Source organism: Aristolochia californica, unplaced genomic scaffold (genome assembly GCF_029961685.1).
Source record: "Aristolochia californica isolate CCGP_79_NKW_82.1479 unplaced genomic scaffold, dmAriCali1.0.hap1 SCAF_4, whole genome shotgun sequence".
NCBI lineage: Eukaryota > Viridiplantae > Streptophyta > Magnoliopsida > Piperales > Aristolochiaceae > Aristolochia > Aristolochia californica.
The window spans coordinates 6397378-6421136 of NW_027182103.1; the positions used below are offsets into that span (position 1 = coordinate 6397378).

The following is a 23759-nucleotide window of genomic DNA, read 5'->3' on the forward strand; positions in this document are numbered from 1 at the left end:
GGAGTTGAAAACGTGATTCAACACCTCTTCCGACCATAGCTCAATTGGCAATCCTCTGACCGAGACCCACTGTTCGAGAGGGCAGCTCAGCGGTGTCTCCACCCATTTCTTCCATACCTTCTCTTCAATATGTTTTATTTACTTCTCTATCTTAATATGTTTGATATTCATAGCATTTGAATAGAGTATGAACAAAAAAAGACACAAAAAAGTGATCTCTCCTTGCATCTAAATGTCTGGTGGAAGGTTTATTTTCCTGTTGTCTTGTTCAGTAATTTCCATGCTGCCTACCATGAGTTTGATGAGGTTTCATTTTCATTCCTGAGGAACAGTTTCTTTGTAAGTGCTGTTACGTGCATATACTTCATAAGATTTTTTATTTTATTCTATTTTTGGGAAAATTGACTACTAAGATATCATGCGTTCTTGGCATGTGAACCCAAGGCATTAAAACTGAAAATAGATATCATCAATCTCATAAATGTATCAACACAAGCGCCAAGGAGGAGACTGTCTGGTTGCCTATTTCAAAAAAAAAAAAGGACAGGTCACGCTTAGCTTTCTCTAGACTGGGAAAGAAACCTTGAAAGCTTTAACCCTTTCAATAGGGTTCTAACTTCAGCTTCAGTTGAATCTGCTACCCCGAAGCAGACTAAGCAGGAAATATCCTTCTTGAGTTTCGATGGGCAGACACCTCATCCTGCTGGTCCTAAAAGTCCTTTAAAGCTACTGTCAGAATTCAATATAAGCTGACCCTCTACTGCACTCTCTATCTTGAAATCCAAACCAAGGTGTCAGCATTCTAAAATTTTCTCTAATCACAATGCTAGGAGATGATGAAAATCAGGGAAGTTGCTGCTGAAAGAGCGTTTGGTGAATGAATTATTTTCTGTTTTCTCTTCACAGCCAAATATATCTTACATAGTTCTAGTGGTTCTTTCCTTCCATAAGCCCCAAATGGATGCTGCAGTTGGCTTGCCTAACTTTGAAAGTTTCTGTTTTTTTTTTCTTTTTTTTTTTGAGAAATGTAAAATTACTGTTTGTTCACTTTTAGCCTTATTATAGTTTTTTTTTGGCAAAATTATTTTTGTCTAGATTATAGATAATGGAGTCCCCATTTGAATGTAGTTGTTGTTGCTTTTGTGTAGAATTATCCAATCTCACGAATACTGCATTTCCTTTCTTAATTTTGCGAATCACTTCCTGTGCAGGTAGAATCTTATTTAAAAATTGTTGGAGAGCCAAAGTTGCCATTCTCGTTTCTCCAAGTACTCTCGGTCTCCTTTTTAGGTTTCTTTTGCTGAAATAATAGTGCATCCTTTTAAAAAAATGTAATTTTGGGTAACGTAGTTAAAATGGCAAATACTTCTTCAAGTTAAAATGGCAAATAATTGAGCCAAATTATCCAATTACAGGTCATTTGCTGGGTCCTTGGGGAATATGGAACTGCTGATGGAAAATATTCAGCTTCGTACGTCTCTGGAAAGTTGTGTGATGTTGCAGAAGCCCATTCAAATGATGACTCTGTCAAGGTAAGATCTCTTTAAGTTTGTGTATATACAATTTCTTTTAGTCAGTCAGAACCATTAGATGATTTAGTGCTCAAATATGATAAGATTTCATTTCAAAGGAATTGAAGGGAATAAGTCACTATGGTTGTGTCATTAATTTTCTTAAGCTGTTTAAAAGAATGTACAAACTCACACACACATACAAACACAAACACTTAGGAGGCTCGAATCGGATCACCCAATATTTTCCTTCTTTAAAAAGAGGTTATTGACAACATTGCTACTAAGTTTAGCTTTTTTGCTATTATCATTCTTGCAATTTTATCATTAAAAAAGAAAAAGAAAAGAGAGAGACTTGTTTCAAAGCAACATTAACAATCATATATAGGACGAGAAAATGAGAAGCAATTGGGGAACAAATTTGTAGCATGTTGGTTACCTCTCTGTCTGTTGCACGGAAGGCTTTGAAAATTGGAACAATTAAACTCTATTTTGATGGCTGCTCTAAAGGAAACCTACTGTAGTATGGATTAGGGGTTACCCTATCTGGGAAGACCTTCACTTGGTCAAATGGCAGGCAGCCCCCTGTCCTCTCAAAGCTGGAGTGATTCTTAGCCAGCAATGATTGGCCTCAGCTCTACAGCAATGTCTCCGGCAAAGTGCTCAATTGAGTCGTCTTTGATCATTGGCCGATTATGGTTGATACCCATTTTCGTAGCTGCCCCCCCTCCCTTTTCAGATTCAACAATAATTGGATGGCGAACCCCTTTTTTGATCTATCTCTCCAATCCTTCTGGGAGAATGCTGGCCCGAGCGGGTGGACCTTCCCAATCAAACTCAAGATGTTGAAACCGTTGCTGCGGTTTTGGGCCTCCGAAAAGAAGGCCTCTTCCTCGGCTGTGAGAACCAATGCCCTTGCTCAGATAGCCGCTCTCGACTTTGAGGAGGAAGTCAGAGGTCTCTCTTCTCCAAAAGTCTCTCAGAGGTATGCCCTTCAAGGGCAATTGCAGTCCTTCGCCCACAGCGAGTTTGTGTACTGGAAGCAACATGCAAGATTCAAATGACTCTCCGATGGGGATGCTAATACTAAATTCTTCTATGCAGTCGCCTTTGCACGAAGAAGGGCCAACCGCATTGCCATGCTTAGCGTCAACTGTGAGACCACCTCAGACCGAGCCCTTATTTCCGACTCACTAGTGAATTTTTTTGCAAATTTATACTCTGATCACCAGGTAGTCCGCCCCTTCTTCCAAAGGGTTAACCTCCAGGTTATTCCATCAGCTGCAACTAGTCTCATTGAGCTTCCCTTCTCTAGTCGGGAAATTAAAATTGCAGCCCTTGGTTTTCCTCTGGATTGTGCTTTGGGCCCAGATGGATTGGAGCCGACATTTTCATCAGAGACGACATTTCCGGCATGGTCCACTCCTTTTATCAGCATGACATCAGATATAGGAGTATTGGAGCCTCTTTCATCGCCTTCATCCCTAAAAAAGATGGGGTAGAGCTCTCATCCAACTTCCGGCCAATCAGTCTCACCACCAGTGCATATAAGGTGATTGCGCGCCTCCTTGCTAGTCGACTTGGGGCAGTCCTCCCTATTGCCAAACACCATGGCTAGAGTGCTTTTATTAAGGGAAAAAACAATCTTGATTCAGCCATGACATGTCATTTACTTAGTCATCATTTCCAGGTCCGCAAGCTCCCCAAATTCATCCTTAAGCTTGACTTCGAAAAGGCATTTGACAGAGTTAATTGGAAGTTTTTGGATACCCTCCTAGGGAAGATGGGATTCGGGAAAAAATTATGCTTCTGGATCCAAAGCTGCATCTCTTCTGCCAACTACTTCGTCCTTCTCAACGGAACAGTTTGTGGGTATTTTAAGGGAACCAGGGGAATCAGACAGGGAGACCCCCTCTCCCCCTTGCTCTTTAATGTGGTAGCAGAATATCTATCCTCTTTGATCTACTCGGCCAAGAACATGGGATGGCTTCTCCCCATGACAGATTGCACAACCTTTGATATTTCGATTCTCGAGTTTGCGGATGATACTATTTGCTTCGAGGTTGGTACTATGGATCAAATCAGAAAATTGCATGCCATGCTGGGGTTATTTGAATTGGCTTCCTGTCAGAACATAAACTGGGGAAAAACCATTCTTCTTGGCTATCACATTGATCCAGTTGGGCTTTGGGATATGGCGGACTCTGTGGGAAATATGCCAGTTACATATCTTGGGCTCCCACTTTTTGATTCTTGGCCTTCGACGTCACTATGGTCCCCCCTCATTGAGAAATTTGAAAAGAGGCTAGCCACTTGGAGGGGTAAACTCTTATCAACAGCGGGGCGTCTCACTCTCCTCAAGTCTTGTCTAGCTGGGCTGCCAAATTATCTGTTATCATTCATGCATTGTCCGGCCTCTGTTTTCTCCAAAATTGATGTTATCCGTCGACGATTCTATGAAGAGGTTCAGAAGACACCTTTAGATACCATTTGGTTAGTTGGAAGGATATTTACATGCCTCATAATAGGGAAGGATTGGGCATCCAGCCTTCAAGAGAAATAAATAAAGCTCTTATGCTTAAATGGATTTGAAATTTCAGCAACAAGCATAACAGTTAATGGAGGAATATGGTGAAATTTTAACTTCAGTTTTCGGGTGCCTGGTGGAGAGAGGGTGGCACTGCTCGCCTCCTATCCCCTATATGGAAATCAATTTTCAAGTTCTTTCCAGTGTTCAAAGATGCTACCTTGTTTCACAAGGGCAATGGAAGGATCCTTCTCTTCTAGTCGGACGAATGGTGTGGCCCCCGATCCCTCTCGAAGGACTTCCCGGGGCTGCATAGGGTGGCACACGACTTCTCTTGCTCTATGGCTGATTCATGGAGTGATTAATCGTGGAGTCTCCCGTTCCGTCGAGGATTAAATGATGAGGAATTGTTGGCTTTTTGCTCTCTCCTTACCAGACTCAGCAGTACTATTATCCGGGAGCACTCAGTTGATAAGCTGATTTGGAAGCCCAGTAATAATGGCCGATTCACTGTCACTTCGGCTTACTCTCATATTAGAAAGCAAGACTACAACATTCATGAGCGCAAGGGGAATCTGGCTTGGAAACTCTCAGTGCCAAGCAAAATCAAAATTTTCATGTGGTTGGCCATTAGAGAACATATTTTTACTTCAGACAACCTTCATAGAAGGGGATTCACTGCTCTTGATCTTTCTTGTCCCCTTTGCGGTGAGTGTGAAGAGACAATCCAGCATGTCCTCTTACACTGTGGATTTTCGTGGCAAGTTTGGATGAAGATTTTTCAGAAAATTGGGCTCCAAGTGGGGCTACATCAGGGCCTCTTTGGCACCTTTGAGATGGTTCAAGGGATTCTCCTTCCTCGGCTAGGCAAGTTAATACTTTCGGCTTGTCTTGTGTATGTTCCATGGTGGATTTGGGTTGAGTGGAACAACCGGAGATTCGACTCCAAAGCTAGCACCCCGAACAACACGGCTTCTCATGCCGTTGGCCTCATCTCAAGCTGGCTTCATACAAAGAAGGATTTTTTCACTCTATCGGGGGTTTCCCTTCGGGAAAATTGGAATTTGATCGCTCATATGTCTGGCCCCAGCAGAACTCCAATGATGGTCATCTGGGATCCTCCCCCTTGCGACTGCATAACGCTGAATTTTGATGGTAGTGCTATTGGATGTCCTGGGCCGGCTGGAGCAGGTGGTGTGTTTAGAGGTCACAATGGAGACCCTATTCTTTCTTATGCTGGTTCGGTGGGCATTGCCGATTCTAATACTGCTGAAGTTAGTGCTCTGCTGTTTGGCCTCCAAATCTCAGGGATCGTCTCCATGGCAAGTTAATCATTGAAGGTGACTCGAAGACGGTTAATAGTTGGTGTTCCAAAGATAGCTTCCCCTCCCTTGGCGCCACTGGCCCATCACTGATAGTATTGCTGACATTGTATCTTCTACTCATTGTAATTTGAATCTCATTCCTAGATCTGCCAACTCTTTGGCTGATAAATTGGCAAAATTTGGAACTTCCCAGCAATTTCTCATTGTTTGGGAAGGTTTCCCTTTCTTAATAAAAATCAACATCATTTCAAAAAAAAAAAAAAAAAAAAAAAAGTATGGATTTGGGGGAGTTTTTGGAAATTATGAGTGTACTATTGTGCTCTCCTTCGCTCAGCCATTGAGGATTAGGATTCAACAAATGCGAAAGTCCAAGCTGTTGTCCAGGGTCTGAAGATCTACAGGAGCATCTTCTCAGCTCCCTTGAGGTCGAAGGTGACTCTTTGTTGGTCATCTGATGTTGTACGAAGTCACGGAAGCCTCCATTTAGGCATTGTCAGAGTTTTGATGAGATTTACAAGTTGGCTTCTGGAAGAGTTTGCTCCTGGTCTCATGTTATCGGATCTGTAAATGGTTTACCTGATAAGCTTGCAAATGAGGGGGTGGGCCTGAATCTCTCATTGTCTCTGGCTCACCTCTTTCTTTTGGCTTTTAATGCATAATCACCTCTTTCAAAGAAAAAAAATGTATTGGACAAAAAAAATGTATAGAATTAGAATAGTTGAAATTTAAGCTTTTAAATTTGAACATAGTTATGAAATTAAAATGTGGGTGCATGTAACTGCTATGGACTCAGAGTTGTTATTCCTTTTTCATTTATATGTATTATATGAACTTATGGGGAATCTCATTAAAGAAATGAGGAATGCAATAAATTACAATAAGGAGGCTAGTCCTCAACTAGGAACAATTAGCACATATATATTATTCGCTCATTTTCTAAAAGAACAAATATTGTTTGCTCATGCAGTCCCTTTTTTTTTTTATTTTATGAAAGGTGATTTTATTAAGAGAGAGAACAAAGAGAAACAAACTTAGGGGAGCTAACCCCTAACAAGGGGTTGAAAGGAGGCTCCCTGCTTGGCCAGAACATCGGCCATGGAATTGGCAGATCTTGGTTCATGCAGTTCCTGGGTGCCTGGGTTTCTGTTTGCAGTTGTTGCAGCTGTTAGTGTTATCCATGCTACCCTGGGTGTCACTTACAACTTGGTCTTGGTTGCTTTTGTTGTTGTTGGTACTGGTATTAATTTTCTTGAATTGGTGTTATTGTTATTGCTTTTGTTGAAGGACCACCATGTAATATTTATTATGGCTCTGCACTAGAAAACTTTGGACTCTTTATACTTGAGATTTGTGATTATATTTTTCTCTTTCTTTCTAATGCAGGCCTATGCAATTACATCAATTATGAAAATATATGCATTTGAAATTGCTGAGGGAAGGAAGGTGGAACTCCTTCTTGAGGTAGGTCTTGTTAGAATTTAACAACTTAGAGTTACTTTCACCTGAACACTGTTGAATACCCTCCAATCTCTCACTGTTTGGGACGATTACCCTTCTCAGCACTATTTAAAAATAAATAAATTCTCTTGATGCACTGGTCAGATTGTACTTTTGTTTTTTTTAATGGAAAATAAACTTGCTAAAATAGAGGCAGCAATAAAGTTCCCTTTTTGGCTGATGGAAATAGAAAAGAGAGAAATGCCAACAATAGGAGTAAATATTTTATTTCATATAATTAACCAGTCAAAACAGCTTTAGAGATGCTCCAAAATGTGCACTTGGTAAAATGAAATTCACCATTTTCAAAAAAAGGAGCCGCATTTATGTGACATTTCGAAATGAGCCTCTGCACAAGCATGCGCGCAGGAGCGAACTAGAGAGTGAGAGAACCAACCCCCCCGGTCACCATTCCCACGGCTGGTGAGTGGAACCTACCCACCGGGCATCGTAACTCCGGTAGGACTGCTGTCGTCACCTCCAACATTGCGACGAAGCAACACCGCGCAGAAACATAAGAGATCTTTCTTCTAGACATGGAAGAAAATCTCCCAGAAAGTTGGAAATCGCTGAATATCATTCCGACGAGCTTCCAGAGTCTCCGACGGAAGATCACGGTATCTGCTGGACGACGGTCTCCTTGCGAAAGAAGCGGAATCATCTCTTCTGCTTTGGTTACGGAAAATGCAGAGTAACGGTCAAGCGGGTTGTTCGGAACTCTGGTCCGGCGATTCACATTCCTCTACAGTCGGATCGAAGCTATCCTTCGTTTGTGTTCCAGTAGAGGCGATCTCCAGCTTCATCCAACCAACTTCAACGAGCGACAAGTGAAACAAAAAAATCCCGTGAACTCTGGTCGCGGGATTCAATTTTTCTCTTCTCGGTGACTACCTTTCGTGGTCGAAGGGAACGTTGAATCATACATCGAAGAGGAACTTTTGTGTTGGCGAAAATCTTCATACCCGAGGCCACGAACTCGGGTAAATTTATGTGGAAGACATGGAGACATTGAATGAAGCATGTGTTTGTTACATGACAAGTGTTCGGAAGCCCCAGAGTCAATTATCCAAGAGGAAGGGGTTGAAGAGGAAGAAAGCATACCTGAGGCAATGGTAGTGGCAGCAGTAGGTCCTGGTGGAGTAGACGACTCCAATAAGGGTTTCAACTTCTGAATTGCAACATAGTCTTTTGTAGTAATAGTCACATTCCCTGAAGGAGAATCAGCCCTTTCCTCCTTTCTTCTCAACATTAACTGAGGTTGGATTTGCTCTGGCCCAATCAGGCTTGCCATAGAGTTTCCAGCATGAATCCACAAGGTAGTTCCGACCACCACAGTAAGTGCACAATCGAGGCTTAGTGCAGGAATGAGTCGGACCCGTTCGACCACCCCTATTGCGGCTTCCTCGGGATTGGGATGATGTACCCTGATTACCAGAGAACATAGCTGATGGAGCATCAATCGGAGAAAGAAGAGATAGATCAGGAGTCCGTAACAATGTAGCACTGATGTCATCAAACGAGGGAAGAGCAGAGGAACTAAGAAGCTGAGTCTTAGCCACCTCTAAATAAAGCTTAATATTGGTAAGGCAAACAGCTGCTGCTTGGGCCTCTCGTTGTTTTTCTTGAACAACAATGTCAGTAGAGTATGGTTATGCAATTTTCCATTCTAGGAGAAGGCCACGAAACTGGGGCAAAAACTCATGAATATTATCTCCTTGTTTGGTAGCCAGCATACTTTGGAAAATATCATATACTCTTTGCAAGGAGGCGGTACTTGAGTAGAGCTTAACACATGTCCCAAATATCCTTGTTAGCTACATGCTGTTAATAAGCCAACTGATAACCATGTTATCGTTTTTAACCCACTTGTGATAGGCTTCATCTTCTTCATCAATCTGAGGAGGGATTTTGATAACATGACTGAGAAGGTCACGAGTAATGAGAACCCTTCGTACTGATTGTGAGCTGAGGTAGTTGGAAAGATCTCTTAGTGGAGTTATAGTAATTCTTGGCAAAATAATTTCCAACTCATGGGAATACTTCAACAAAAAAATTCAATTGCTGAAGTTCAAAAGTAGAAAGAAACAATAGGAATAAGTAAATGCTGGAATTCTAATTAAATGACAGTCATCCAACAACAAACATCTAAGAGAAAAAAAAATTAACTCTGTTCTCTCAAGTCCTTCTCCTTCCTCTCTCTTCTATCCTACTTCTTCCACGTTAACCTAGAGTCCTTCTCATGGGATCCTAACTTCTACATGGTATCAGAGCTTAGAGTTTAGGATCCCTATTCAAGTAGTTATGTCATCCATTCAAGAAGTTGGTTATAGAAGGAGTGTTGCCATGAAGAGATAGGTAAAGCTTGTTTTTTTTTTTTTTCATATTCCTTCTTTATGGTTTCTATTTTTTTCTATTCTTGAATTCTTGAGTCACATCAAGTCAGGATAATCTTCATAAACATTGTGAAGATCTATCTTTTATGACTAAAATGATGTTATAGTCTTGATCATCTTGTAGCAAAATTACATTATTGATAAAAAGTTGTTTTTAATGATTTGGACTCTTTTACCTTTATATAACTTGGATCAAACATCGTTGATATGGGATTCCAGCATATGTTGCTGTCAATTCTATAATCTAACATTACTCATGGGATTGGGTTATGTTGTTGGATGACTATCATTTGGTTAGAATTCCAGCATTTACTTATTCCTATTGTTTCTTTCTACTTTTGAACTTCAACAATTGAATTTTTTTGTTGTATTCCCATGAGTTGGAAATTATTTTGCCAAGAAATTGCTCTCGGTTTGCCAAGAATTGCCTTGTCTAAATTTGCTCTCGGTTTTGTGGTTGAGTTTGGATTGAGGATGAGAGTTGCATCTTCTCTCTATTTGCTAGATAAATATAAGAGAAGTTGAGTAGTGGCTGGTTCTTGTTATCACTTGACAAAAGCACAAATTTTTTCCATGATTTGGTGCTCATTCTCGTTAAAATTAATTTTCGTTGGTGGCTAATTTGGTCTACGGGTGCTTCAAATTACGTTGTGTAATTTTTATTTGAAAATTGACCTCAACAGTTGATTTGCATCAACATGGAGAGTGGACATATGAGTAATAAGAGTGACATACTCCGAATTACTACAATTCTACTAAGAAGTCTTTCCAATTACCTCAGCTGGTCACAATCGGTACGGAGGGTTCTCATTACTCGTAACCTTCTCAGCCATGTTATCAAAATCCCTCCTCCGATTGATGAAGAAGATGAAACTTACCACAAGTGGGTTAAAAACGATAACATGGTTATCAGTTGGCTTATTAACAGCATGGAAGAGTATGTAGCTAACAATGTGGTCTACTTGGAAACATCCAAGGATATTTGGGACACATATGCTAAGCTCTATTCGAGTACAACCTCCTTGCAAAGAGTATATGATGTTTTCCAATGTATGTTGGCTACCAAACAAGGAGATAATATTCATGAGTTTTTGGCCCAGTTTCGTGGCCTTCTCCAAGAATAGAAAATTGCTCAACCATACTCTACAGATATTGCTGTTCAAGAAAAACAACGAGAGGCCCTGGCAGCAGCTATTTGCCTTACCAATATTAAGCCTTATCTAGAGGTGGCTAAGACTTAGCTTCTTAGTTCCTCTGCTCTTCCCTCATTTGATGACATCAATGCTACATTGTTACGGATTCCTGATCCTTCTCCGATTGATGTTCCATCAGCTATGTTCTCTGTTAATCAGGGTACATCATCCCAATCCTGAGGATGCGGCAGAAATACAAGAGGAGGCCGCAATAGGGGTGGTCGAACAGGTCCGATTCATTCCCGCACTGAGCCTTGATTGTGCACTTACTGTGGTGGTCGGAACCTTCTTGTGGATTCATGCTAGAAACTCGATGGCAAGTCTAATTGGGCCACAACAAATCCAGCCTCAGTTAATGTTGAGAAAAAAGGAGGAAAGGGCTGATTCTCCTTCCGGGAATGTGACTATTACTACGGAAGACTATGTTGCAATTCAAAAGACGAAATCCTTATTGGAATCCTCTACTCCACCAGGACCTACTACTGCCACTACCATTGCCTCAGGTATGCTTTCTTCCTCTTCAACCCCTTCCTCTTGGATCATTGATTCCGGGGCTTCTGTATACTTGTCAGGTAACAAACGCATGCTTCATTCATTGTCTCCATGTCTTCCTCATAAATTTGTCTTTATTGCTAATGGTTCCCAAACCAAGGTGCTTGGCAAGGGTTCCTCCTCTCTTACTGCTTCTATTCCTCTTCAAGATGTGTTGTTTGTTCCTCAATTTCCATTAAATTTACTCTCTGTTAGTCAATTAACCAAACAATCAAATTGCTTTGTCACCTTCTCACCATTTTCGTATACATTTCAGGATCTAACTACGAAACAGGTGATTGGTGGCGGTCATGAAAAAGGGGGATTATACTATTTTACTCTTCCACCAGTAGCTGCTATTTCATCCACTACATCCGAGGCTCAACTTTGGCACAACCGGCTTGGTCATCCATCTATTTCGTCACTTCATTCTTTAGTTCCATCTCTTAAATCTTTGTCTACTTTCAATTGTGAGGCATGTCAATTAAGTAAGCATATTAGGAGTACATATTCTCCTCGTCTTACAACTACCAGTGTTGCTACGTTTGCAGTAATTCACTCTAATGTATGGGGACCTTTAAAGGTCTCTAACATTTCTCAAGTTCAATATTTTGTTACTTTTGTTGACGATTTTACCCGAGTGACTTGGTTGTTTTTATTGAAAGAACAATCAGAAATTCTTTCTATTTTTAAAAATTTTCATGCAATGGTAATGACGCAATTTGGGAAGAAAATTCAAATCCTTAGATCCGATAATGTTAAGGAATATTTGTTTAATGAGTTTAAATCATTTTGTGAGGGTAATGGGCTTGTTCATCAAACATTATGTGCGTATACCCCTCAATAAAATGGTGTTGCTGAAAGAAAGAATCGTCACCTCCTTGAAGTTGCTCGGGGCCTCCTCTACTCCATGAAGGTACCCTACTTTTTTTGCCTCGTGCTATTTTTACAGCATGTTTTCTCTTTAATAGGTTACCTTCATCAGGGCTTAGCAATCAAACTCTGTATTCTATTTTGTTTCACGGGGAAGATCTTTTTTCTCTTCCTCTTAAAGTGTTTGGTTGCACATGTTTATTTCATGATACTTCACCACAAAAGAGTAAACTTGATCCTCAGTCTCTGAGGTGTATTTTTTTGGGGTATTCTCGAACTCAGAAATGATGTATTTGTTATAATCCTACCCTTCGGAGGTTGATGGTATCTCGAGATGTGACTTTCTTTGAAGACACTTCCTTCTGCTCCTCACATGAGGCTCCTCCAGGATTTACATTTCCTCTTACCACTCCATGCCCACTCGTGTCGTTTATTGGAGATATTACTCAACCGCCTGAAGCACCGGTCGTCCCCTCACTTGTGGAGTTGTCGGATCCACCCAAGGTAAGTCTTTCTCCTCTTCCTATGTTTGGGCCTGAATTTAATACTTGACCTATTGCATTACAAAAGGAATGTCGTTCTTGTACTACGTCTCATCCAATTGCCAATTTTATGTCTTCTCATCAGTTATCTTCTGAGTTGTTCAGTTTCTTGCTTTACTTTCGTCTGTTTCCATTCCACAATCCTATCAGGAGGCCCTGAAGCATCCACGATGGAAGGCGGCTATGGATGAAGAAATGCATGCATTATATGAAAATCAAACCTAGACATTGGCATCACTCCCAAAAGGGAAAAGACCGGTTTGTTGTAAATGGGTATTTACAGTGAAACACAACCCAGATGGGTCGGTTGCTCGTCTTAAAGCACGACTCAATGCTATGGGATAGATAATGAAGAAATTTTCTCTCCAGTTGCAAAACTAAACTCGGCATGTATCATCCTATCTATTGTTGCTAACTCATCATGGCTTGTATATCAACTTGATGTAAAAAATACATTTTTAAATGGTGATATACGCGAAAAAATTTATATGGTCCAACCACCAGGATATGTGGTTGAGGGGGAATATGGGCTTAAATAGTCCCCTCGGGCCTGGTTTGATAAATTCAGTCAAACGCTTCTACGATTTGGCTTTCATCGGTGCTCGGTTGATCACTCAGTATATGTTAAAGATACCATAAAAGGGAAGATGTTATTGACCGTGTTTGTTGATGATATTATCTTGATCGGGAATTATGCTCATAGTATACAAGAAGTGAAGAATATGATATGTCATGAGTTCAAGACTAAAGATCTGGGTAAGCTAAAATATTTTATGGGTATAGAAGTCCTTTAGTCAAAACATGGGATAGTATTGTCTCAAAGAAAATACACCTTGGATCTTTTTGAAGAAACAGGAATGAAGGGTTGTAGACTAGTTGATAGACATATGGATGCGAATGAAAAATTATGTGCTACGACTGGAGAAGATGTTGTCACTGGCAAATCTTAAAGACTCGTGGGAAAATTGATCTATCTCGTGGTAACCAAGCCAGATATATCATATGCTGTGAGCGTGGTAAGTCAATTCATACACAAACCACAAATTACTCACTGACAAGCTTTGGAGAGAATTCATTTGAAAAAAAAAAGCTTTGGAGAAAGTACTACGATAACTAGAAGGTGCTCCAAGAAGAGGATTGCTATATAAAAAACTTGGGCACTTCAATATAGAAGGCTTCTTAGATGCAGATTGGGCTGGATTACCTGATGATAGAAAATCTATGTTTGGGTATTGTACCCTTGTTGGGGGGAACTTGTTCACATGGAAAAGCAAAAAGTAAAACATGGTTGCAAGATCTATTGCTGAAGCATAATACCGAGCTATGGCCCACACTATAAGTGAACTTTTATGGATAAAGACTATTCTTACCGAATTGGGATTTTATAAAGGAGGCTCCATGGGCCTACATTGTAATAATCAAGCAGTTATTCACATTACGTCAAATCCTGTCTTCCATGAAAGAACTAAACATATTGAGGTAGATTGTCATTTTATACGGGAAAATTTTCAAGCAGGAATAATCTCTCTTAAATATGTTTCATCTCAAGAGCAAGAAGCTGATATCCTCACCAAACCGGTTACATCCAAAATTCTATCTTATATATGTGGCAAGCTGGGTATTTATGATGTATTTTCTCCTCCAGCTTGAGGGGGAGTGTTGAAAGATGGGCTCAAGCCGACAAGCTCAAGGCAAAGTGGTAATTTATGATAAGTTCCATAAGGATGGCATAAAGATGTAAATACGTTGTCTGATTTTGTCTTTTAATCTATTGAGTTGTAGCCTAAGGGCATTGTAACACTATAAATAAGATCTTTGACTAAGAGGTAAGGAATTTCAAGCCTTCTCCTCTCTAACAGAAATTGTCCAGCCACCCTCTCCTCCCTTGACGCAATCTCTCCTTCCCTTAATCCAAACTCTCCTCTCTCACGTCCTTCTGCTTCCTTTATCCTCTCTCTTCTCTCCTTCTTCCACGTTAACCTAAAGTCCTTCTCATGGGATCCTAACTTCTACAGTAAGGTTCTATCTTTAGTTTTCCAGGTATTGGTGGAGAGAAGGTGGCGTCACTCGTCTCTTATCCTCGATTTGGAAATCAGTTTACAAGCTACTCCCAACCTTCAGGGCTGCGACATCTTTTTACACCGGAAATGGGAGGACCCTCCTCTTCTAGTTGGACGAGTGGTGCGGCCCTCACTCCCTCCCCGGGGCTCTCTAGGGTGGCTAGAGACCTTTTTTGTTCAGTGGCCGACTCGTGGAGTGACCATTCATGGAGTCTTCCATTCTGTCAGGGGCTAAATGATGAGAAAGCCACAAATTTTTGCTCTCTCCTCTCCAGGCTCAGCAACATTACTATCCGGGAGCATGTGATTGATAAATTGACATGGAAGCCCAACATCAATGGTCTTTTTACAGTTGCCTCCGCCTATTCTTACATCAGAGAACATGATTCCAGCCTGCCTAAGCATAAGGCAAATCTGGCATGGAAGTTTTCCACGCCTAGCTAGATCTAGTTTTTTATGTGAACTGCCATCCGAGAGCAGATACTTACTTCTGATAACCTCCACAAAAGAGGCTTCACCACTCTTGACCACCCTTGTCCTCTCTATGGTGTGTGTGACGACCAGTTCAGCATATTCTTCTACACTGTGTGTTATGTTGGCAAGTTTGGATGATGATTTTTTAGAAGATTGGCCTCCAAATGGGGCTTCACCAGGACCTCTACGGCACTCGTTAGATGGTAATGGGGACTTGCCTGCCTTGATTGGGCAAGTTAGTCCTCTTGGCATGCCTTGCGCACGTCCCATGGTGTCTATGGCTTGAGCCCAACAACTGGAGGTTCAATTCAAAATCCAATACCCTGGATAGTCCTCATAGGATGCCAATCATGGCTACTTGAGATCCTCCCCCAAGCGACTGCATCAAGCTCAACTTTGATGGCAATGCTTTGGGCTGTCCTGGGCCGGCGGGTGCGGGTGGTGTCTTTAGAGACAGTTGTGGAGATTCTATTCTCTCTTATGCTGGGATGGTGGGCATTGCCGACTCCAACTGTCAGGTTCTATCTTCAGTTTTCCGGGTATTGGTGGAGAGAAGGTGGCATCACTCGTCTCTTATCCCCGATTTGGAAATCAGTTTACAAGCTACTCTCAACATTCAGGGCTGCGACATCTTCTTTATAGCTTTCAAAATTTCAAGGACCATCTTCATGGTAAACTACTTATTGAAGGAGACTCCAAGGTAGTCATCAACTGGTGCTCCAAAGAAAGCTTCCCCCTTGGCGCCAATGGCCTATCATTGATTGCATTGTTGACATTGTACTTGGAATCTTATTCCTAGATCAGCCAATTCCTTTGCTAATAAATTGGCAAAATTCGGAACCTCTTAGCAATCTCTCATTGTTCGGGAAGGATCCCCCTCCTCCCCGTAATCTTTCTCTTTTAAGCTTTTGATTTAATAAAATTCAGCATCATTTAAAAAAAAAAAAAAGTGCACCTTGTCCTTGGCTTGATTGCTACATCTTTGTGGCTGTTAACATGCGTCTATGTTTGTGTCTTAGTAACAACTTTTCGTTCATATAACCAGTCATATAGAAAAAGGAAGAAAAGGAATTTAGCAAGAAATTACTAATTTGGGATTGGACCCTCTTACTGTCTAGGAGGATTTTATGTAGGAGATCTCTTTGGCAAGGGGAGTTTCTTCTTCCCACTGGAGGTTTAATTATGATTTTCTGGAAATCCAGGACATCTCAATCTTACTACCTAGTTGCTGGCCCCTATTTCTAGATCGTCAAACTCATTTGTGGATTTCTTTGCAAGAGAAGTGGTGGTTCATTGTCATTGTCTTGTTGTGAATAGCTTTTTCCTTTAGTTGTTTTGCTTTCTGGCTGCCCCTTTGCATTTTTCTTTTCTTTTTTTTCTTTTTTTATGAATGGTGATTTTATTAAGAGAGACAACCAAAAGAAACAAAAAGGGGGGAGCTAACCCCTAACAACAAGAGATTGCAAGGAAGCTCCTTGTTTGGCCAAATCATCGGCCACAGAAAAAAATGCAAGTAGTGCTTTTACTTGGAAAAAAAAGGAGAGAGAGACTGTTTCTTTTAAAAAGTAAAGGTTCAATTCCTCTTGACAACCGTTCTGCATCTAACATCAGCATAATTGTATAGTAGTGATAAAACTGGAATTGCGCAAGCTTTTGAATTGCCTTGCGTGGTTTGACTACATGCTTGTAGCATATTTTCTGAAGTATATATGATGTTGCTCCGTGTATGCCAGTAGAAATATATTTAGTATGAAGTACTTGCTAGAAGATGATGCATTTTAAAGCAGCATATGTCATACATCCACAATTTGTGTAGTTTTTAATAGTTTTTCATATCAATTCAGCATGAGTGTTGATATTAACTGTGGAACTGATGGCTTCTGAGTGTGGATGATATTCTGTAAGATGATGTTTTATGAGAAGCACTAAGCTACATAATGCAAAATAGAAGTTTGCTTTTCATGCCTTTAACTTTATGTCTCATTTAGTTTATAATATTTACTTATTTGAGTGTGCATGTTCATTTAGATACATTTTCTGTGGAGGTTTTTTTGTTATTTCTTTATTTTTTGCTGTAATCAATTGTCTTTTTCTGAATGCTCAATGTGATCTCTGTTAGCTGTATGAGTGATCACTGCCCAAGAGGGTTGATTGATCATGCTTTCTAAACCCAACAGTCAACAATATTATATGACCGATCATGCTTACAGAGGTGGATCGGTCAAGCTTTATGCTCAAGGTTTGTTGCTTTCTGTATGATCAATCATGCTGTTTTGCAGTATATAAAGCTAAAAGTTCTAAGCATGACTAAGTCCAAAACCAAATGAATGAAGGGTTCTAAAACATTTGAATAAACTTTGAAAATATATTTTGGAAAAAAATTTGTATGTCTTGTGCTCCAAAGCATACTCATACCTAAGGTTTGGAATCTTGATGGCTATCCTCTTTACAAAACTAGAGTTCTTAAGACTTTCTACTTGAGACTTAGATTCTAGGTCATCAATTCTTCTTTCTTCTCCAAGGTACATCTTTAATGTCACTTTTTTCTTTTTTCAAATGATTAAGCTCATAACTAACTTTTTAAAAAAGAGTCAGAAGTGTATCAGCAATTAAGAAAACAGAGATTTCTATAGTTCTAGCAAGGGATTTGCTGTGGCTACCTTTTTCTTACAATGCTATTTTTTCCAAGCAAATGGCTAATATTTACTTCTCTCAGTGCCAATCCTTGATTGATGAACTATTGGCGTCTCATTCAACTGACTTGCAACAACGTGCATATGAACTTCAAGCACTTTTAGGCTTGGATCCTCATGCTGTGGAGAGTATTATGCCCTGTGATGCAAGTTCTGAAGATATTGAGGTCAGCCTTCTATTGCTTCTTTAAATTTTTTAATATCAACCGATCTTTTCTTGAGTAATCCAGAAGATGACGTAAACGAAAATCTCTGTACGAGTACTTGTTGTAATCTGTTGTTTTGTTTTAGATATTGTAGCATTTTAGACCTGAACCAAATTATCTATGTATATGGCTTGCTTTTCATCTGGTCATTAATTTGAAGTTTCCTTTTTCTCTCTTCCACATGATACTGAGGGTGAACTATCTTATATTGGTTGCTTTTAACGTGGAAAATGTTCTGTAATGTTCTGTTTCAGTGATACTGTCAATGTTGCAGTGTTTTGAACAAAAGGTAAATCCTTACAAGAATAAATGGATTCTAGTCACCATGTATACTGTTAGAAAATCTATTGAAGGGCAATTTCGTTATTTTATATTTCCTACAAAGTCCAGCAACTACACTATCCTATTCTACGTGTTTAGTTTTATCTCTAGTTCAATTTTCATGTAATTTGAATAAGTATGTAAGGAGATATAAGGTTTAAGTGTTTTTGAGTGACTAGGGGCATTTTTATAATTGTTTTTTCAGAACTCTATAAAAGCACTGCCCCCACACAAAGTCATTCCATAACTCTAATTTCTTTCTCTTTTCTCTCTCTCTCTTCTTCTCCAAAACCTTAAAGTTCATTCTACATGATATAGATCTAGTTTGAAGTCTTCCAATCCTCTCCATATCTCTCACTCAAAGCCTGCGACTTCAGGAAAGGGATTTCCCAGAATCCACCTTTACTGGTCAGTAAAAATCTAAACTTTCACCTTATTATCCTGCCATAACCCTAGGGTTGATGGCTCCTAATGTCTATTGAGTAGTTCTGAACTACTTACTGCTCTATGATTGATCATTGAGTAATAGAAGTCACTTTTTTGGATTTCCTAAATTTTTTCTTGTTGAGTGCCTTATTATTGGGCTGGAGTGCCTACATCATCACTGGATCATGTGACATCAGCCCATCATAGATTTTTCCAAGGAAAGCCTACTATAGAAAAGAATTGCATGTTAGGGTAGATTGGTACTTCCAGTTTGTAAAACCCTAATTTTTTTCCTGCAAGGTGGGGCCCACAACACCTGCACATATTGACTTTGTGTCATGTTTTGAGACTGTTTAGGAACTATAATGGCTGATTCAGGCAATGTTTCTACTCCTTAAGGGGGTCTATAAGCTCAGAAGGAAGGGGTATTGTTATGATAACTTCTGAGAGACTGAATGGCCAAAATTACTTGAGCTGGTTTATTGAAGGGTAAGAAAAAGACAAAATTCATTAAGGGATGACCATCCTGTCCTATTGAATGAAGACTTGGAAGCTGAAGATAGTCAAGTTATGACTTGGATACTTAATAGCCTGGATCCTAATTTAAGAAATCAGGTTATGAACTAAGGCACAACTAGGTAAGATCCACCGTGAGGTGGGTAGCCTTAACCGAGTGTGGTAACAGGTAAGCCCGAAGGCTGTTCCTGTCCCTGTCTGGGGAGATGCCAACCGTCTTTTCATCTTCTAGTGAGAAAGGAATGGCTGGACGAGGGGTCGGTCAAGGAGTAACTTGCTCCCACCAACCATCTGGGGAACGTAGTAACTCCTACCCAACGACCATTCCCTCTGATCTAGCACATCTAGTAGGACAGTGCCCAGGATGGGGCGAAGATCAAACCAGTCTGGGGAAGCAGCACCGGCAGCAGCAGCAACGAAAAGGTAAACAACCGGAAGAAGAAGACAAGAGGGAAAAAGAAAGTATTGACTCTGAAGATAGTTCAGGCGAGAGATGGCAAACTGTAATCTCGATATCCTCACGCCGAAGGATCCTAGTGGAGGATCCGGCCAGATACGAATTCCGGAATGGAAAAGCAAAGCTGACTTTTCTAAAGAGAAAGGAGAAGAGTGGGGAGGCCATCCAGATTCATGCACATGAGGGGGGGAAAAAATCATGGAGGAATGGAAAAAATCACAGCAGATACGAATTCCGGCCAGATACGAATTCCGGAATGGAAAAAATCACAGCAGATCACTCCTCACCGGGGATCTGAAATTCCAAGTACACATCTAGTATCATGGAGGACTTCTTGAATGCGTCATCCACCAAAGACGTGGCCAAATGATAATGGGTATGATTTTTCTTCCACAGCTCTCCACTTCTGGAATGGTATGGAAACGCTTTGATCAAATACTCTGGCAGCTAGCCACATCCCAAAAAATCCACTCACAACCCAGTGCTTCACACCAGTCAATTCTGTCACCTCCACCTGATCCTCCACCGGAGAAGATTCAGGTCTTCAAAACCAATTGTCCAACACCACCACCAATATCACTCCCTCAAGCTTCACCCCAAAAAAACCAATTCTCTATATCCCTGCCAGCCCACATCGAATCTGAGGGCAAGCGCAAAATGTCTCTGGCAGTGCTCATTGAAGATACGGAAAATTTTTTCACCAGCAAACAAATCCAAGAATGGCTGCAAAAACGAAATATCATATCCACAGCCATCATCAAAGCTCATGAGAGGAGCTGGCTAATCAACTGTCATTCGGAGGAGGACCGTAGGAGACTACATTCACTGATGACAGAGACTAATTCAATGATCCTTCACATGACCAATTGGAGCCCAGAACTCACAGCCCCCATCTTGGGGCAATGGGTGATCGTCAAAGGTCTTCCGGTGGAAATCCGATGTCGGCATACTCTGGAATGCCTCACAAAAGATTTCGGAGAGCTTTTATGGGCCGAAAGCCTGCCAATGCAACTTTTTTTTTTAGAAGAGGTGTGAATGTATTACTGAAGAAATAATTACATACCTTGAAGCTAAAATGACATTTCCTCCACAACAAGATGTTGGAGGGTAACGCCTTTTTTCGCTAGAGCATTGGCTAAGTGAATAGCAGATCTTGGAACATGTTTCCAAGTGCATTGTGAAACAGCAATTAAATTACAAATTTCGTCAAAAAGCTCCCAATGACGCCAAGGAGGTTTTGATGGCTGCGAGCACCAGTTAATAATGACTTGAGAATCCCCTTCAACCAAAAGAGCACCCTCCTTTTTCTGCTTGAAAAGTTTCAGTCCATTGAACAGCCCATGCAATTCCGTGCAAGTAGAGTCAGATACTCCAATTGGACCCGCATATGTGAAGAGAAGATTCACTTGATCATCGTGAATTACTCCGCTAAACCCATCTGGCCCCGGACACCCGAGAGCACTTCCATCAAAATTTAGTTTAAAATGTCCAGAAGGAGGTTTGGACCATCCAACCATTACAGGGGCCTTCGATGGAACAAGTTACAGAATTCTTTGCAGAGGAGAACCCAAGAGCTAACTTGACCGATGATCTGCTCACAAAGAATATATCGAGGGAGAGCTTTCTGATTGAATTTACGATTGTTTCTTTCTTTCCATTAATTCCACACAATGTGCTCAACACAGCAAGAGATCAAAATTTTTCCCAACTTTGGAAGATGCGACCTAACCAAAGTTAAGATAGTGTTATGTAAATCTTGTGATGGGCAATATAATAAACTGATTTTGTCCATTAATTCGGTCCAAATCATATGAGCATATTAGCAATGTAGAAGCGTGTGATCTACTATTTCAGGGGATGTGTTGCAAAAAGGGCATTCTAGATTAGGAATATTAGTGTCACGTCTTTGCAAAGCGTCAGAATTTAAGATTTTCTTACGACATACCGCCCACATGAAGAACTTAACTCGAGGAAGAATCGGGAGCGACCATGCAAAGGCAGCAGGATGTTCTGCATGGGGAGGCGGATACGAAATCATATGATGGTATGCAGAAGCTGTAGAGAACATACCTTGTTTGTTCGGCGTCCAGATGAGTGTATCGGTAGAGCTTTTTAAAGTCAGATCAGAGAGCAAGTTGACCAGGCTAGTGGCTTCAACAGCTTTAGAGTCATTCAACGCTCGCCTGAGATGAAGATTCTAGCCGCCCGAAGACTGTCAATGGTCAGAAACCATTGTGCTACGAGATCTTGACAGTTGATATAAACGTTGATGACTTTCCTTTAAAAAACTGGACCCTATCCACCAATCCGTCCAGAATAGAGTATCTGTGCCGCTCCCAATGTAGCATTTGACAGCAGATTTGAAGGTAGGTAAGAGTTTGGCAATTTTCTTCCAAATAGGGGATAACTTGTAAAATCTTCCCCTGTCCGTCCACCAGCCATTGTTTGTTCCTGATTTTATTGCAACCATTCGGCGCCAGATTGGGTTGCATGTTGAACTTCTACTTTAAGAGCAGAGCCTTGTTTGTGGTAGCAATGTCCCGAATCCTGAGGCCCCCCATTACAAGTGGTTTCCAATTCGAGCCACCACGTTTTCAAAGAAGGGATGAAAGCCTCGGTTAATAACCAAGCGTTCTCAAACTGAAAGGGAGATCTTTCCCACGTAACTGGCCGAGTGTTGAGTTGGATAGGCCAATGGTCAGATCCTATTTTGTTTAGGACTTGGCCAGAGGCGTTGGGGAAGAGGAGGTTCCATTCTATATTGACAAAAAATCTGTCCAATTTAGACAAAATAGGGGGATTCTGACAATTTGTCCAGGTGAATTTTTTTCCCGAGAGAGGAGCCTCGGATAGAGCAAGACTATTGATAAAATCAGAAAAAGCTCTCACGGTTGATGAGGTTCAGGAGGCAGGAGGACTTTTGTCAGAGCAAAGTAAAGTCGTATTGAAGTCTCCTCCAAGGAGTCAAGGGAGGTCCCATAATTGGACAAGTTGAAAGATTTCCTCCCAGAAAGATGCTCGGTCACGGTAACGAGTTGGCCCATAGATGCCCGCTAGCACCCAAGAAGTACCGAGGTTGTGATCTAGGAGCTGGAGACCGATTGAGTATTGTCCCGGAACGACGGAAATAGCATCAAAAGCAGTTGGATCCCAGATGATAATTATGCTACCGGAATGGCCAATTGCATCCACATTTGCCCACGCTGGGTTGGTGTCATACCATAAATTACAAACAATTGAATAATCAAAAGACTGCATCTTAGTTTCAAGAAGAATAGCAATTTTTGGTTTAACATAAAAAAGCGCCGCTCTGATGAGGGCTCGCTTGGCCAGAGAGCCGAGTCCTCTAACATTCCATGATAGAACGATCATGGAGAACGGTGGGTGTTGATATTCCGCGCCACAGCGCTAGCTTCAAGGTAGCCCGCACAGAAAATGTTGGCAAGCTCCGTCATTTCTGAAAATTCCTCCCGCAGAATGTCTTGTTCTTGTTCCAGTAGAAACAGGAGGAGCTCATCCTGCGGATTGGGAGTGAAGGTCATGGTTGGGGTAGATTCAGAGGTTATAGTTGGGGGGAGATCGGACCAGATTGGGGGGATTCCAGAGGGGAATGCAAGGGGGAGATCGTACCAATTAGGGGGAAATTCCATTAGAGGGGGGGGGGGGGGGGGGGGGGGGGGACTTTCTCTTTTTCAGAATTTTTTTTGGAACATGCGGGGGTGCTATTTTTGGCTTTATTTTTCCCTTTTTTTTTCTGGAATAGGTATATCGGTAAGGGGTGTTGGCATTTTGTTTTCCAGTATTGGTGTGCAGGGGAGGGGTGATTGTTTTGGGGGTTGCGGTTTCCATAGTGTTCGAGTGGGGGAGGATAATACGAAGGGGGGTGGGGCAGAGGATAGTGGGAGAGTGAATATAAAAGGGGGAAGGCAAGTAAAAAGGTGGGTCAAAATCCCAGGTGGATTCATTGGAGAGGAGGGAAGGGCTTAGCGGGGCTCCAGGGGGGGGCCGTATATAGGGAGGTTTGTGTCAGAGAGGGAGGGTCTGAAAGGACGGCAAGAGGAGCAGGATGTTGGGTGAGTTGATGTGGAAGGTTTGAGGGGGGGGGGGGGGGGGGGGGGGGGGGGGGGGGTCGTAGGAGGTAAGCCTCAGGAAGGAGCCAAGAATGTGGGTGAAAGTGTGGAGAAATGGGGGTTTATCGTGGTAGAGTAGCCACG

The 23759-nt window shown here is 41.3% G+C and overlaps 1 protein-coding gene and 1 non-coding gene across 2 annotated transcripts in view; one reads left to right on the plus strand and one right to left on the minus strand.

Annotated features, from left to right (window-relative positions):
• The window catches only part of LOC137963569 (AP-4 complex subunit epsilon-like), a 71109-nt gene that overhangs the window by 30942 nt on the left and 16408 nt on the right, over positions 1-23759 (plus strand). Inside the window, exons 7-10 of the mRNA XM_068810698.1 lie at positions 1212-1268; positions 1416-1532; positions 6747-6824; positions 17643-17786. Coding sequence (XP_068666799.1) covers positions 1212-1268; positions 1416-1532; positions 6747-6824; positions 17643-17786 — 396 coding nt within the window. The remainder of the gene's footprint in view (positions 1-1211; positions 1269-1415; positions 1533-6746; positions 6825-17642; positions 17787-23759) is intronic.
• LOC137964390 (U6atac minor spliceosomal RNA) lies at positions 19203-19326 on the minus strand. The gene has a single exon (XR_011115586.1). It is a non-coding gene; the product is annotated as a U6atac minor spliceosomal RNA (small nuclear RNA).